Source organism: Rattus norvegicus, chromosome 11 (assembly GCF_036323735.1).
Source record: "Rattus norvegicus strain BN/NHsdMcwi chromosome 11, GRCr8, whole genome shotgun sequence".
Classification (NCBI taxonomy): domain Eukaryota; kingdom Metazoa; phylum Chordata; class Mammalia; order Rodentia; family Muridae; genus Rattus; species Rattus norvegicus.
This window is the reverse complement of record NC_086029.1, coordinates 81,536,836-81,554,950: the sequence shown is the minus strand read 5'-3', so window position 1 is coordinate 81,554,950 and position 18,115 is coordinate 81,536,836. Positions and strand designations below refer to the sequence as shown.

At 47.0% G+C, this 18,115-nt stretch overlaps 1 protein-coding gene across 3 annotated transcripts in view; it reads left to right on the top strand.

The window, feature by feature from the left end:
* Muc4 (mucin 4, cell surface associated) overlaps nucleotides 1-18,115 on the top strand; it is a 61,880-nt gene that overhangs the window by 20,250 nt on the left and 23,515 nt on the right. For all 3 annotated transcript variants that reach the window (XM_063270513.1, NM_001419613.1, XM_063270514.1), the window contains exon 2: nucleotides 11,371-17,904. In XM_063270513.1, coding sequence (XP_063126583.1) covers nucleotides 11,371-17,904 — 6,534 coding nt within the window. The remainder of the gene's footprint in view (nucleotides 1-11,370; nucleotides 17,905-18,115) is intronic.

Genomic DNA, 18,115 nt, shown 5'->3' with positions numbered 1-18,115 from the left:
TGGTGAGTTCAGGAGATGAACGCAATTCAGACTTCGAAGTTGTTCGCTTCCTGAAAGCCTACCCAGGCCATGACTTCAGACACTAAGACGGATAGGTCATGGTCCTTGAGTCCCAAAGCTCTCTAACCTAGGTGAGCTGTTTCAGGTCACACGGCCCATAAGTAAGGCAGCTGGGACAACAATCCAGGTCTCCCTAGCCACAGAAATGCTGACGAGAGAGAACCATCATTCATTTACTTGTTAATTTAAAGGGTGACCTGAGGTACGCCTTCATGTGCCTGACATTGTTCTCAGGTGCCCCTTATGTGCACTGTGAAGAATAAAACAGCCCCGGCCCGGCTTCCTGGAGCTAAGAACTTGCCAACTGCAGACAGATATTAAATAATTACAGAAGGGCTCTCCAGGGAGGGCTGAGGGTAATGGAGGCATCGAGAGAGCTTTGTTTAGACTGAATCTGGGGTGGTCTCTCTGAGTAACTGTTGTCTGTATGAGCTGAGTCCTGTATGAGTTGTGGGGAGCGTGTACCAGGCAAGAGTCAACAGGGCAAGGGCTTGTGGCACGTTCTCAAAGAGACTGGCCCATTGGGGGCTTAAAGAGGTGGCTACGTCCTGCAGGGCTGACGACCGTAGGATGGATTCTGGATTTTAACTGACTAACGTGGGCAAGCAGGGAGGGGCTTTCAGTAAAGGGGTGACTCATGCAGGGACACAAAAGATCTATGACATGGTTGCCCTGGATACCGTGACTGAAAGTGAACGTAGTGGTGGGATAAGAAGACAGCCACGAGCCAGGGAGGCTCCAGGCGGAAGATGCTGGCATGGTGGTGGCACAGAGACCCAGAAAGAGTGAGAGACACAGCAACCGGCGTTACGGCAAGCCTGCGGAGGCACAGAGGTGAGGCAGCGCCACAACAAGCGAAGCCACCTTGTTTCTCCCTTCCCTCCATCCCAAGTCAAAGAGCACCGGGATGGAGTTCGAGGGAAACTGGCCAAATCAAAGGTCAGCATCGTTATCCTGGCTTCATCGAGTGCTTTGGTCTTCCCCTCATCAGTGGTTGGAACCACATTCTTTGTACCGACCTTAAAACTGTAGATCTGTATCAGGGGAGGCCTTCTAGAACCCATGCCTCACAGCAGACTCTAAAACAGGAGATTGAACCCTTCTTTCTAGCTACATCCGCTAGAGCCATCAAACAAGGCCACTCATCCAGGGGCTCCTTCACCTGTGGTGTTACCTTGCGTGAGACTTTACCCGGTATCTGGGAGACGATACATCCAGACACCCCAGGACAATCTTTGTAGCACCAAGACTCAGCACAACTTCCTCATCCCGGTCCAGCGCCTCCTTGCAGAAGTTTGGCCTCCAGTCTCTGCCCTCTTGGTTTTACAGCTTGCCTGGCTTAGCTCCCACCCGAGGTGGGCATACCCACCCAGCCTAAGACGGCTCTTGGGTTCTTGAGCTACTAAGAGCAAATGTTCTACGGGAAGGGCACACTTCTCAGGCTTCATAGCTGTCTCGTGGGCCTCTTCCTAGGCCGAGGGTTGCCGTGACAATTGCAGGAGTTATGGGCACCACCTCACTCTCCCTCTAACCTCACTGAAGGAAGTAGAAAGCTAGTGCCTGGGGCAAGCATCCAAAGATATCGATGATGTCATTGTTGTTGGCCCTGCCCTGCTCCAGGTGGTCTGCCAGACTCTCTCGAGTATTTCGAGTCAGTCTCTTTCCTTGTCTCGAATTCTAGGACACATAAAAGAGAGGCACATAGTGGTGCATGTAACACCTGTCGGTTGATTCTAGGCTGATATGCACAGGATTCCCCACCCATGGTGGAAGGCCAGCCCTCCCTCAACTTCTTCACACTTTCCAATGCATTTACTGCTAAAAATGTTACAGTTGGGTTCTCTGCTTAGACTCTATTCTCTCCTAGGCAACCCTGCAAAGAGATCTCCAGCTAAAAGAGAACAATGGGGAAGGGAGGGGAATTGTGGGAAATTTGGTTTATGGGCTTTTCACCTCTCGCTCCAGGAGAAAAACCCAAGACAAACAACAGGTGCTAAAATGCAGCCTCAGCCCACAGAGCATGCAAGGTGAAGCACGGTTTCTTTTTGTGGTATGACACTCCACCCTATTGAATATATTCTTCTGTCCTCTTCACTCCTGCTGCCACCACTCCTCCTGTATCAACAGCACACCCAACATTTTCTCATGACCGTGGAGTCACCGGAGGGCCATCAAGAAGAATGATGTCCGTTTTCACTTTCGACCTCGCCATCCCTGAAGCCCTGAGAGGCACCACACAACTGGGAGGCATGACTTTGCTGAGGTTAGGGTGAGCAGAGCGTGTACTGAGGTCTCCAGGACACAGTGGTGAGGCTCGGCCTCACTTCAGAACCAGAGCCAAAGCCTTTGCCATCCCCGGGTGATGCTTCTCCTCTCTTAGAACTTGGGAACTTTTCTGTTTCACACTGTCTCACACGGACCATTGGACAATGGTCTTGCCACTTCAAGAACGCAGCAACTCGCTACTCACACTGATCATCACAGAAAGAAGAGTCAGGAAATAGTCAGAAATGTCCCAGCGCTACGTTCTCTGCCCCTAAACATGTGCTTGGCTTGTCCTCAGGCTCAGCTCCCCATCAACATGGCAGCTCTAGAACCTGGCACAGGTCAACCATCCTAGATCACCCCCACTCCAGCACTCCAGATGCAAGGTGGCAGTCCTGGAGCTGAGCAGGAGCTCACATCCTCAGAGACTTGTCTTTTGCCTTGGTGGCCCTCAATCTCTGCTTCGGAGACGTTGGGCAGGTTACTTAGCCTAGAATTCTCACTGTGCAGTATGGGCCACTGTCAGTGACATACAGGACAAAGCGGGATGTAAATACTAGACTTCGTATTTTTATTATTCAAGGCATGCAAATGTGCTACCAGTGGCAGATGAAGCAGTTTATTGTGTGAGCTAGTTAGTCCCAAAAGCAGACTGATGTTCAAGGACTTAACATGGAGACACACCTTCCATTAATCTACCAAGAGTCCAAGAATACCTTGGGAATGGGCATTCTTTCCTACAGAAAGCATTCTGTCATGTCTATAGATGCACTGGCCATTTTTAGATGCTCAGCCACAACCAAGAAGAAGTTCAACCATCAGCACATGGTCTACCTCTGAGAACTGCTTAGGTGTGGATCTTAGATGGTAGCTAGATCCGTGCTCTTAGCGTTCAAGCAATTTCCTTCCAGGGCAGGCAATACAGATCATTTTATAGAGCAGCTTTTCCTGGTCTTTGTAAGTAATATCAGCCCAACGGCAGTATGAGGGAAGCATTCATTGGGTGTGTATCAGTCAACTTACTATACCGGAAGTCTCGGATGCAGCTTAGCTGATAAAGGACACAAAGTTGATTTAGCTCACAGTTTGGAATGCACAGATAGGCTCTGCGGCCGACCTCATGGAAGAACGGTCAGAGCACAGAGGAGAGCCGGTGCTCACTCCACCAAAACAGGAAGCCAGAAGAGAGGCGGGAGTCCCATAACCCCTTCCTGACCTAAGAGCTTCCCACAAATCTTCCTGGTGAGGGTCTTGCCATCATACTGAGAAGCAAGCCTCCAAAAGACGAGTCTCTGAGGGACAAGCTCACCACATCCAAAGCACAGCAGGGAACGAGAAACTGGACTTAGGAAGAGGGAGGAAGGGGGTTCTCATGACACAGCAAAGTGAGCGAGGGGACACGAGTCATTTGGGGGAATGAGAGTTGGCACCAAACTACAATTTGGGGGACAAGGAAGAGGAAACAATGGAAGGTGACTGAGAGGGTTTCAGCCTGGACATCTGGGAACGGCCATTAACAGTTAACAGGGGGAGGGGGATGGAAGGTCGAACCTAAGTGTCTGAGACACAGCCAAAGCTATGCAGATCTCCACGAGTTCGAGGTCAGCATGGTCTACAAAGCAAGTTCCGGGACAGTCAAGGGTACACAGAGGAACCCTATCTCAAAAAATAAAAAACCAAACCAAAACAAAAAACCCCCCAAAAAACAAAAAAACCCAAACCAAACCAAAACAAAATTACAGCTGCACATTAGCTCAGGTTGTAAAAGTCGATTGCGTGGGAAATCCAAGGCCAGGTTGGGCGTTTACACTCTACTCTTAAAGGTGGGTTGAGCACACAGTGGGATAGAAGTCTTGATTCCCAAGTGAGGTTATTACTTTGATTTATTACACTATTACTTCTGGCTTTGAGGCCCAGCAAAAGCTCCAGCCTCTTGGGATGTAAGATTCTCATAATATCGTATCTCCACACCCATTCTATTTGCTTTATACTGTTTCTTAAAATGTGCTCCATGGGCTGCAGAAACCAGGATCATCCCGAACACCCACTACGATGCAGATTCCTGGATTCCATCCACACATAGAAAATTAGACTCTCGATGTTAGTCCAAGGACACTTCGTTAGTCATAGGTTAGTTCTCACTTTGTGGCCCAGACTATCTCTAGTAGCCCAGGTTAACCTCAAACTTGAGTCAAGCCTTGTCTCAGTTTCTGAAGTGCTGGGATGATTGACATGAGCCATACTTCAGTGCACATAGGCTGCATTTTTTTTTTTAAAAAAAGATCCCTCATGGATTCTGATTTATCTTATCTTTTATAAAAACATTTTATTTATTTTTAATTATGTGTATATGTGTGTGCCCGTTTGAGTTTATTCAGGCTCTTGGGAAGGCCAGAGGATGTGGATTCCCTGGAATTGGAGTTACAGACAGTTGTGAGCTATCTGATATGGGTGCTGGGACCTGGACCTGGGTCCACTCTAAGAGCAGGAAGCATTTGAACTGCTGAGACTTCTCTCAGTCTATCTTTTGGGGACCACTTTCTTACGAAACATAGCTTCTCTCACCATCGTTTCATACTTGAGCATGACACGCCAAGGTTAGTAGATAATCTACACATCACTTCCTTAAAGAGTTCACCAGTCCGTGAAGGGAGCAGCTTAGAATGTGTTGTTTAAATAGTGTTGAAAGACAGAAGCAACCAGTACCCATCTGTTGTATTAACAGAAATTCCTTCCTTCTCAACGCAGGTTCAATGGAGTGAGAGGGTTTTTGTTTTTGTTTTCCCCACTTATATCCCAAACATTAAAACCCAGGTCAGAAATTGAAGCAGTTCATACCCTCTTGCCTGTTTTCACGGGAGACCAGAAAACTCTCTAAATAAACCTGTACAAGCAGGACTATCAGGCCACGGCCATGTTGGGTGAGATTTAAAATTAGCAATGCAAAGCAAAGAGGTTCCAGGAGGAGAGGATGATGGGAAATGTAGTGGGACCCCAAACTGGCACAACCTTCCTGCCAAGAAGTTTGACAATACACATGAATAACATGAATCTATATTATGGCATAAACCAGTAATTCCACAAACAGAGACAATATCTAGGAAATGAGCTGAAATAGCGGAAGCGGAGCTGAGCATGACGGGCAGAGGTAGTCGCTGCGCTTACAACATGACACAGCTGAGTTACCCGGACACGAGTTAAACAAAGGAAAAAGAAATTGTGCTTGCTAGCAACTGAAAGATAGATGTTGGTTTCCTTACTCGCATCAACCATATAACAAAAAACCCACAATGAACGCAACACATTACGTCCTCCGATAGGTAATATTTGTTTTATACAGTGTTAAAAACTGTGCCCAGGGTTCTGCAGGGCTACTGGATAAACGCTCATCTTTGGGGTACCACACATAGATGCTAGCAACATATGGGTCAAGCCCAAGGTATGAGTTATGTCAGGCCTGGGGAGGTAACTCATCCACTAAAGCCACGTAAGCGTGAGGACCTGAGTTTGGTCCCCAGCATGACGTAGTAGATGGCTGCAGTTCTAGTGGGTTCTGGGAATTAATTTGCTGGCCAGTCAGTCGAGCAGACTCAGTGAACTCTCGTTTCAGTGTCAAACCCTATCTTAAAAAATAAGGTGGAGGGGCTGGGGATTTAGCTCAGTGGTAGAGCGCTTACCTAGGAAGCGCAAGGCCCTGGGTTCGGTCCCCAGCTCCGAAAAAAAAAAAAAAAGAACCAAAAAAAAATAAGGTGGAGAGCAACCAAGAGAGATGCTGGACAATGACCTCTGACCTCCACAAGCACGTGGACATACATGGCATACATAGGGCTGCATGCACACAGGCATGCACAGAAAAGGAGAAAAGTTTTAAACCAAGACCAATGGTGTGTTCCTAAGTTCTCGTTACTGCACAGAGAAGTGGGCACACTCCAAATATTCCTCAGGAGAGAGCGCGTGTCACGTTTCTCAGTGCTCCTTTTTGTAGGAACGTGATAATTTAACACAGGAAGGTTCCAGGCTCTGGATATGACTTTGTTAGGAAGCAGGTCTTCAGAGCCCAGCAGAGAGTTTTGACGTAGTACATAGGGCCTTGCTGCTGGTCTGAGTTCAGCCACTCCCTCTGCACCATTCTTTCCTGTTCTGAGGTAGAGGGAGGGAGGCAACTATCACCCAAGACGTAAAAGGCTGATTTCCTCTCTGTTTGTGAAAATAATTACACATATAAAGACCCTTTGGCATCAGGCGAAGTTAAAACAATGTACTCCTGGCTAAGTGGGACTGCACACACATATACACATGCACATTGTACACTCAGACACACTGTCTCTTAGGGTTTTTATTATGAGACAACATCATGACCAAAAGAAACTTGAGGAGGAAAGGGCTTATTACAGCTTCCAACTCTCAGTTCACACTCCCTCACCCACGGAAGTCAAGACAGGAAGTAGAGGCAGGAAGCAGGAACTGAGGCAGAGACCACAGAGGAATGCTGCTTATTGGCTTGCTCTCCATGGGCTCCTCAGCCTGCTTTCTCATACAACCCAGGACCGCTTGCCCATTTTCAATAGGTCATACATTCATTCATTTTGCATTTCTGCTCTAAATTCAGCTTATCTGTAATACACCTTTAAACATCTAATGTTGGGTTTGACTTGCTAATATTTTGCTTAGGATATTCGTGTGGATGTTATTACCGAGTTTTATTTGTCTTAGTTTTTCTTTCTGAAGTGTCTTTGTATAGTTTTATCATTAAAGTTACATTAGCATTGTAAAACCAGCCATGAAGCATTCTTCTTCCAAACTCTGGAAGAGGCCCCATAAAGTCGAAACTACACAATCCTTAAATGTCCGTTAAGAAATGTCTGGCAGGGTACTCTGCAGCTCTGCCCACTCCTTTGTCTACAACAGCTTAGACAGTTCCCCCAGGAAGCAGTTCTATTAACACAGTACAGAGGCTTGCGGGTGAGTCACATGACTTGTGTGTAAATTAGAGCCAACTCGGAACTCCTCTCACTTGAAAGTCTGAATGGCTCTCTCAGGAAGGGAGCTAAGGAGCTGGGCGTGGTGGCTTAGTCCTAAAATTCTACACCAAGGAGGTTGAGACCGGAGGATGGCTGTGAACTTGAAACCATCCTAGGATAAGTTTCGAGGTGGAGATATATATGGGGAGAGAACCAATCAGGGGCAACTCTAAGAACTGCCTTCCGAACACTTGTAAGCAGTTAGGTTGAAAAGGATGTTTGAAGGCTGGAGCAGGTACTTGCCTGGCATTGCCAATGTTCCTGTTCCCATCTCCAGCACAAAGAGAAGGGAGAAAATCCATTTCCTTTAAAAAAAACCAACAACATTATAAAGTAAAATCTTCCTGTAGTCAATTGAAGTCGAAGCACATTAGGTGGAAAATTCCAGAAATGAATATTTCATAGGTTTTAAATAACTTAGCACAAAGATATTCTTACTGCCGTATGCTATTATTGTTGTTAATCTCTTCTAATGGCTAATTTATAAATTAGACTTTAGCATATGTGTATGTGCAGGGAGAAATTATTATATTATATTATATTATATTATATTATATTATATTATATTATATAGCGTTGGATACTCTTCAATGTTCCAGGCACCCACCTGGGCCTTGGAATGGAATCCCTGGGGATTACTATAATCTAAGAACAGAGAGTTACCTCTGGAGAAAGGACACTGTCCCCTTCTCTTTCAGGAGTTTCCCATTGTCTGTTCACATACCTTTTTCAATTCATGGAAGATACCTTCAAGTTAGAAAAGTCTTGCTCATTTTAATCCTGGGATAGATAACCCACTGAAAAGTATGTGTTTTATTACTGAGCCACATTCCCAGCTCTGGGATTTTTTTTTCTTTACTTTGGGGTGAGGTTCGTATAGATAGTTTTACTATGTAGTTTAAGTTGAATTCAAAGTCACTCTGTGACTCAGTAGTCTCAAACTAGGGACCTGAGCTCCTCCTGCCTCAACCTCCAAGTGCTAGGATTACACACAGACACACAGACACATAGACACACACACCCATACCCCTCCCTCCCCACAGACTCAGATACAGATATACAAACATGAACACACAGACTCAGACATACAGACACACACAGACTCAGACACACACAGATACACAAACATGCACACACAGATGTACACACACACACACACACACACACACACACACACACACACACACACGACACTGTCAGCTTTGAGGCTTATTTACAAATGTTCTGAAGCAACCCCAAGTAGCTGGCCTCTCTGTGGGAAGCCTGGACTGCCACCTCTCAATTGTTGACCAGGGCTTTCCTCCAAAATGTCTCGGAGCCTCTGAGCTAGAACAGGTTTTGTGGCCCAGCCCTGGCTCACCAGCCCAGGAGGATACATAGTGTCCCAGAAGCCTTTTTCACCCTGGGCTACTTCCTCACCACAGTGAGGGAAACTGCCTGCCTCTCTTTGTTTGTCTTCTCAGGACTGTTTTAAGACTCCTCTTAAAAGAAGGAGTATTTGACAACCTTAGCAAGAAAGATGGGCTGCTTCCAGTCATGTCAGAAAGATTAATGTTCAATCTTTATTTCTAAAGTCCTTGGAGGGGTGGAATTGATGCTCTCTTCAGTTAACAGACATGCCCATTGATACAGGATCTGAAAAGCATTCATTTACATTATTGATAGATTTATGAGGAAGCCCTGAATGTGTGCACCTAAGGGGTACATGGAAAGTTACCCTAACCACTATTCTGTGTGCTTTGATTTTGATTAGTCATAATAAATCTCTTGATTAAGAGTTTAAAAAATATTTTAGCAGTATGTATTGATTTACATATTATAGGAGTTAGGCATAATATCATAATATTTCCACTTGGACTCTGCTCAAATTCAGCCTCCTTTGTCCATTCTCTCCTTTCCCAATATCTAGACTATTTTAAATCATCATCATCACCATCACCATCATCATCACCATCATCATCATCATCATCAATCATCATCATCATTATTTTAAGACAGGGTTTCTTTGTGTAGTCTAGGCTGTCCTGGAACTTCTTCTGTAGACCAGGTTGGCCTTAAACTCACAGAGATCTGCTTGTATCCGCCTCCCAAGTGCTAGGATTAAAAGTGTGTACCACCATTGCCTGGTTTATAGTTTTTATTCTTAATCATGTATGTATGTATGTATGTATGTATGTATGTATGTATGTATGTATGTTGGGGCACATGTGAGTGCAGGTCCTTGTAGAGAACAGATCCACTGAGCTGCTGGATGTGGAGTTTGAAAGACTCAACCCTGCTTCTCTGCAAGAGAAGTACGTGCTTGTAATCACTGCTCCTGTCCCCTAACTTCTAGAATTTTCACATTGTCAATTGTGCCTTGGAGAAAGCAGCAGCATCTTCATTGGTGGTTACACTCTCTAAGACGTAAGACCGCTTGATACTTTGAGTGAATCTTTAAGGGCTGTGCACTCCTGCTCTCTGTTGCCTCTATTCCATTCCCATTTACAAGCTTCCTCCTTCTCTCCTGACGTGGTCTGGCACACTGAGCTCCATGGTGTCACTTCTCCAGAACTTTGAGAATGGCGGTGAGGGCTGTGGAGGACGCAAAGCAGAGGCTAAGAGCTTGGGTATTGGTCTTGGCTTCCCAGGGAGAGCTGGAAGTTTTGGGAAAGTCAGATCTCAGTCTCAGAGAAGCCTCTAACATTTACAAAATTGGGGGATAATGACTTACTTATGCAGATGTTGTGAAAACCAAACGCATGTGTGGATGTAAGCATGCTTTGTACATTAAGCAGTTGCTGTATTAATCCATGTGTGGCGCTGTAACTTCTGCCACATCCTTGCTTACTGATGGTTCTATTTACTCACACCTCCCTCTCTCGGTCCCTCTCTGTCCCTCTCTGTCTCTCTGTCTCTGTCTCTGACTCTGTGTCTGTCTCTATCTTTCTCTCTCCGTCCTCCCTCTCTCCCCCTCTCTTTCTCTCTCTCTCTCTCCCTCCCCCTCCCCTCTCCCCTACTAGGAAATAGGCTGTCTCCAAGGACATAGACAGTACAATTCTAGAGAACGGTCCCTGCTAATCTTAAAATAGTGTGAATAGGATGTTCTCTAACTCTCTGTTGTGATTTTCTCTTTTTTAAAAAAGATTTATTTATTTTATGTATATGATATATCATAGCTGTCTTCAGACACACCAGAAAGGGGCATGAGATCCTACTACAGATAGTAGTGAACCACCATGTGGTTGCTGGGAATTGAACTCTGGACCTCTGGAAGAGCAGTCAGTGTTCTTTTTTTTTTCCGGAGCTGGGGACCGAACCCAGGGCCTTGCGCTTGCTAGGCAAGCGCTCTATCACTGAGCTAAATTCCCAACCCCCAGTCAGTGCTCTTAACTGCTGAGGCATCTCTTATGATTTTCATAGGCCCTAGGTACATTTTCTACATCCCTTTCTTCTGAGAAGGAAAAAGCTAAACATTGCATTTTCTACCTGGATGGCTAAAGAAGAATGAAACTGAGGCGAGCTAGGTCCATGATTAGATCGATTCTTTCTTTCTCATGATAAAAGTCATTTACAGAAAATATTTTTGTGGATTCCTAAAGGTGCCTTGAAACCCGATAAGACAGGGCTTTGACCTGCTGCTCATTGCCCACACAGCTTTATTGGAGAGCTTCGATCATGTGATCTGTGTGCAAGTTTTAATTATGTACTGGTGCAGACTGTGGCAGATGGCTCTTGGCTTCCAAGTTTAACCTGAGGGAAATCGAGGTTTATGGGTTCCATCAGATGTTACTATCTTTCAAAAACAACAATAATGGAAGCAAAAACACCATCGCGAGTTACCTTCTGCAACATTTATCACTGAATTGGGGTGTGTGTGTGTGCAAAATGCACAGCTGTGGTTAAATAAACGAAACCTCACAGAAAACACTATGTAGAGAAATTAAAAGGACTGTTAGCTGTATGAAAGAATTGGGTTGGAACTATCCATTTACCTAAACCAAACTCTGCAAGATAATAATGTCCTTGTTTATTTCATTTCAAGTAAATACATCAACTACATCAGCCCCGAAGACTTCTACAGCCCTTCCCAGCAGCACCAACCCATCTCAAATGACCTCACAGGTGTCCAACCCAACAGCCTCTCCATATAGAATGACAAAAAACACAGGACAAGCATCACCGATGGTTACTTCAAGTTCCATAACAACACTTCCTCAGAGCCAACACACTGGCAGCATGAAGACCACCCGCAATCCTCAAACCACCGGAACCACAGAGGTGACTACAACTCTTTCAGCCTCCTCAAGTGACCACGTTCAGGCAGAGACAAGTTCCCAGACAACACTATCTCCTGATCCAACAACGACCTCACATGCTCCCAGAGAGAGCAGCTCACCTCCAAGTACATCAGTTATATTAACCACCACGGCCTCCACAGAAGGCACCTCAGGAGACACAGGACACACAATGGCAGTAACTACTCAAGGTTCCACACCTGCCACCACAGAGATCTCAGTGACACCTTCAACCCAGAAAATGTCACCTGTGTCAACATTCAGCACTTCTACACAGGAAATAACAACACTTTCCCAAAGTCAACACACTGGAGGCATGAAGACCACCCGCAATCCTCAAACCACCGGAACCACAGAGGTGACTACAACTCTTTCAGCCTCCTCAAGTGAACAAGTTCAGGCAGAGACAAGTTCCCAGACAACACTATCTCCTGATGCAACAACCACCTCACATGCTCCCAGAGAGAGCAGCTCACCTCCAAGTACTTCAGACATGTTAACCACCACGGCCTCCACAGAAGGCACCTCAGGAGACACAGGACACACAACGGCAGTAACTACTCAGGGTTCTATACCTGCTACCACACAGTTATCAGCAACATTCGCATCTCAAAAAATGTCAACAGTGTCAACACCCACCATCTCAATTCAGGAATTGTCAACACTTCCTCAGAGCCAACACACTGGCAGCATGGAGATCAGTAGCAGACCTCAAACCACCTCAGTCACATCAACTCTTTCATCCTCTCCAAGTGGCTCAACTCCTGTACAGACTCGGTCCCAAGTGACATCATCCTCAGATGAAAGAACCAACCCAACTTCTTCTGGTGTCAGTAACACATCCCCAGCTACAACAGAAGTGCTCACCCCAACATCCTCTCCAGAGTCTGCTCCAGGAAACACAGCTCCGAGGACAACTGAGACCTCTACAACAACCACGACAAAAGTCTTAACGACATCTTTACAACAGAAACTGCCAACAGGGTCAACACTCGGCACTTCTACACAGGAATTAACAACACTTCCTCAGAGTCAACACACTGGAATCATGAAGACCACCAGCAGAACTCAAACTACCACACCCACAGAGGTGACTACATCGACTCTTTCAGTCTCCTCAAGTGACCAACTTCAGACAGGCACAAGTTCCCAGAGAACGTCCTCTCCTGATACGACAACCACCTCACATGCTCCCAGTGTGAGCAGCTCATCTCCAAGTCCACCCTCCACAGAAGGAACCTCAGTAGACACAGGACTCACAACGGCAGTGACTACTCAAGATTCTACCCCTGCCACCACTCAGGGCTCACTGACATCTTCCTCCCAGACACTGTCAACTGTGTCACCACTCAGCACTTCTACACAGGAATTAACATCTTCTCAGAGCCAACACACTGGTAGCATGAAGACCACCCACAATCCTCAAACCACCAGAAACACAGAGGTGACTACAACTCTTTCAGCCTCCTCAAGTGAACAAGTTCAGGTAGAGACAACTTCCCAGACAGCACTATCTCCTGATACAACAACCACCTCACATGCTCCCAGAGAGAGCAGCTCACCTCCAAGTACATCAGTTATATTAACCACCACGGCCTCCACAGAAGGCACCTCAGGAGACACAGGACACACAATGGCAGTAACTACTCAGGGTTCTAAACCTGACACCACACAGGTCTCACCAACAGCCTCATCCCAGAGACTGTCAACAGTGTCACCACTCAGCACTTCTACACAGGAAATAACAACTCTTTCTCAAAGTCAACACACTGGAGGCATGAAGACCACCCGCAATCCTCAAAGAACCACACCCACAGAGGTGACTACATCGACTCTTTCAGCCTCCTCGAGTGACCAACTTCAGACAGGAACAGGTTCCCAGAGAACATCCTCTCCTGATTCAACAACCACCTCACATGCTCCCAGTGTGAGAAGCTCACCTCCAAGTACACCCTCCACAGAAGTCACCTCAGTAGACACAGGACTCAAAACAGCAATATCTACCCAGGGTTCTACCCCTGCCACCACTCAGGGCTCACTGACATCTTCCTCCCAGACACTGTCAACTGTGTCACCACTCAGCACTTCTACACAGGAATTAACAACACTTCCTCAGAGCCAACACACTGGAGGCATGAAGACCACCCGCAATCCTCAAACCACCAGAAACACAGAGGTGACTACCGCTCTTTCAGCCTCCTCAAGTGACCAAGTTCAGGTAGAGACAACTTCCCAGACAACACTATCTCCTGATGCAACAACGACCTCACATGCTCCCAGAGAGAGCAGCTCACCTCCAAGTACATCAGATATTTTAACCACCATGGCCTCCACAGAAGGCACCTCAGGAGACACAGGACACACAATGGCAGTAACTACTCAAGGTTCCACACCTGCCACCACAGAGATCTCAGTGACACCTTCAACCCAGAAAATGTCACCTGTGTCAACATTCAGCACTTCTACACAGGAAATAACAACACTTTCCCAAAGTCAACACACTGGAGGCATGAAGACCACCCGCAATCCTCAAACCACCGGAACCACAGAGGTGACTACAACTCTTTCAGCCTCCTCAAGTGACCAAGTTCAGACAAAGACAAGTTCCCAGACAACACTATCTCCTGATACAACAACCACCTCACATGCTCCCAGAGAGAGCAGCTCACCTCCAAGTACTTCAGACATGTTAACCACCACGGCCTCCACAGAAGGCACCTCAGGAGACACAGGACACACAACGGCAGTAACTACTCAGGGTTCTATACCTGCTACCACACAGTTATCAGCAACATTCGCATCTCAAAAAATGTCAACAGTGTCAACACCCACCACCTCAATTCAGGAATTGTCAACACTTCCTCAGAGCCAACACACTGGCAGCATGGAGATCAGTAGCAGACCTCAAACCACCTCAGTCACATCAACTCTTTCATCCTCTCCAAGTGGCTCAACTCCTGTACAGACTCGGTCCCAAGTGACATCATCCTCAGATGAAAGAACCAACCCAACTTCTTCTGGTGTCAGTAACACATCCCCAGCTACAACAGAAGTGCTCACCCCAACATCCTCTCCAGAGTCTGCTCCAGGAAACACAGCTCCGAGGACAACTGAGACCTCTACAACAACCACGACAAAAGTCTTAACGACATCTTTACAACAGAAACTGCCAACAGGGTCAACACTCGGCACTTCTACACAGGAATTAACAACACTTCCTCAGAGTCAACACACTGGAATCATGAAGACCACCAGCAGAACTCAAACTACCACACCCACAGAGGTGACTACATCGACTCTTTCAGTCTCCTCAAGTGACCAACTTCAGACAGGCACAAGTTCCCAGAGAACGTCCTCTCCTGATACGACAACCACCTCACATGCTCCCAGTGTGAGCAGCTCATCTCCAAGTCCACCCTCCACAGAAGGAACCTCAGTAGACACAGGACTCACAACGGCAGTGACTACTCAAGATTCTACCCCTGCCACCACTCAGGGCTCACTGACATCTTCCTCCCAGACACTGTCAACTGTGTCACCACTCAGCACTTCTACACAGGAATTAACATCTTCTCAGAGCCAACACACTGGTAGCATGAAGACCACCCGCAATCCTCAAACCACCAGAAACACAGAGGTGACTACAACTCTTTCAGCCTCCTCAAGTGAACAAGTTCAGGTAGAGACAACTTCCCAGACAGCACTATCTCCTGATACAACAACCACCTCACATGCTCCCAGAGAGAGCAGCTCACCTCCAAGTACATCAGTTATATTAACCACCACGGCCTCCACAGAAGGCACCTCAGGAGACACGGGACACACAATGGCAGTAACTACTCAGGGTTCTAAACCTGACACCACACAGGTCTCACCAACAGCCTCATCCCAGAGACTGTCAACAGTGTCACCACTCAGCACTTCTACACAGGAAATAACAACTCTTTCTCAAAGTCAACACACTGGAGGCATGAAGACCACCCGCAATCCTCAAAGAACCACACCCACAGAGGTGACTACATCGACTCTTTCAGCCTCCTCGAGTGACCAACTTCAGACAGGAACAGGTTCCCAGAGAACATCCTCTCCTGATTCAACAACCACCTCACATGCTCCCAGTGTGAGAAGCTCACCTCCAAGTACACCCTCCACAGAAGTCACCTCAGTAGACACAGGACTCAAAACAGCAATATCTACCCAGGGTTCTACCCCTGCCACCACTCAGGGCTCACTGACATCTTCCTCCCAGACACTGTCAACTGTGTCACCACTCAGCACTTCTACACAGGAATTAACAACACTTCCTCAGAGCCAACACACTGGAGGCATGAAGACCACCCGCAATCCTCAAACCACCAGAAACACAGAGGTGACTACAACTCTTTCAGCCTCCTCAAGTGACCAAGTTCAGGTAGAGACAACTTCCCAGACAACACTATCTCCTGATGCAACAACGACCTCACATGCTCCCAGAGAGAGCAGCTCACCTCCAAGTACTTCAGACATGTTAACCACCACGGCCTCCACAGGAAGCACCTTAGGAGACACAGGACACACAACGGCAGTAACTACTCAGGGTTCTATACCTGCTACCACACTGTTCTCACCAACACTCTCATCTCAGAAAATGTCAACAGTGTCAACACCCACCACCTCAATTCAGGAATTGTCAACACTTCCTCAGAGCCAACACACTGGCAGCATGGAGATCAGTAGCAGACCTCAAACCACCTCAGTCACATCAACTCTTTCATCCTCTCCAAGTGGCTCAACTCCTGTACAGACTCGGTCCCAAGTGACATCATCCTCAGATGAAAGAACCAACCCAACTTCTTCTGGTGTCAGTAACACATCCCCAGCTACAACAGAAGTGCTCACCCCAACATCCTCTCCAGAGTCTACTCCAGGAAACACAGCTCCGAGGACAACTGAGACCTCTACAACAACCACGACAAAGGTCTTAATGACATCTTTACAACAGAAACTGCCAACAGGGTCAACACTCGGCACTTCTACACAGGAATTAACAACACTTCCTCAGAGTCAACACACTGGAATCATGAAGACCACCAGCAGAACTCAAACTACCACACCCACAGAGGTGACTACAACTCTTTCAGCCTCCTCAAGTGACCAAGTTCAGGTAGAGACAACTTCCCAGACAACACTATCTCCTGATGCAACAACCACCTCACATGCTCCCAGAGAGAGCAGCTCACCTCCAAGTACATCAGTTATATTAACCACCATGGCCTCCACAGAAGGCACCTCAGGAGACACAGGACACACAACAGCAGTAACTGTCCAAGGTTCCACACCTGCCACCACAGAGATCTCAGTGACACCTTCAACCCAGAAAATGTCACCTGTGTCAACATTCAGCACTTCTACACAGGAAATAACATCTTCTCAGAGCCAACGCACTGGTAGCATGAAGACCACCCACAATCCTCAAACCACCAGAAACACAGAGGTGACTACAACTCTTTCAGCCTCCTCAAGTGAACAAGTTCAGGCAGAGACAACTTCCCAGACAACACTATCTCCTGATGCAACAACCACCTCACATGCTCCCAGAGAGAGCAGCTCACCTCCAAGTACTTCAGACATGTTAACCACCACGGCCTCCACAGAAGGCACCTCAGGAGACACAGGACACACAATGGCAGTAACTACTCAAGGTTCCACACCTGCCACCACAGAGATCTCAGTGACACCTTCAACCCAGACACTGTCAACTGTGTCAACACTTAGCACTTCTACTCAAGAATTAACTTCTTCTCAGAGCCAACGCACTGGAAGCATGGGGACCAGCAGCAAACCTCAAGCCACCACACCGACAGAGGTGACCACATCCACTCTTTCATCATTTTCAAGGGGATCCACTCAAACCCAGACAGTTTCTTGGGAAACATCCTCCTCAGGAAAAATAACTGCCCCATCTACTTCCAGTAGGAGGACCCCATCCGTAGCCACATCAGACATATTCACCACCACAGACTCCACCTCAGGAAACGCGGGGCACACACTTTTAACGGGAAGCCACAGTGTGATCACATCAAGAGTCGCAAGCACAACTCTAGGCCGATTGTCAACAGTAGCGCACAGCAAGTCTACTCAGCGATCATCTACACATTCTCAGAGTTACTTGACTGAAAGCATGGGGGCATCCAGCACGTCTGAAACCAGCCTCCTCACAGAGGCTACCACAGAGAAGCAGTTTGCCTCTTCACCTGGACCCACTGTGACAGAGACCTTCTCTCGTGGGACGTCCTCTTCAGGTGCGTCAGCTACCACACATATAAGGCAAGGGTGAGGTGAGATTCCCAATGGTGAATGGTGACTAGCGTGCCATTCTTTCTGCCTTCTATACTTATGCATGGAGGTGCTGGCTGTTGACCAGTGTAGGGACAAACATTTTAGCTGTCTCTTTCAGCTCCTCATCTTCTGTGACTCTCACGTTCTCTGATGTTGAACCCACTCCCGTCTTCT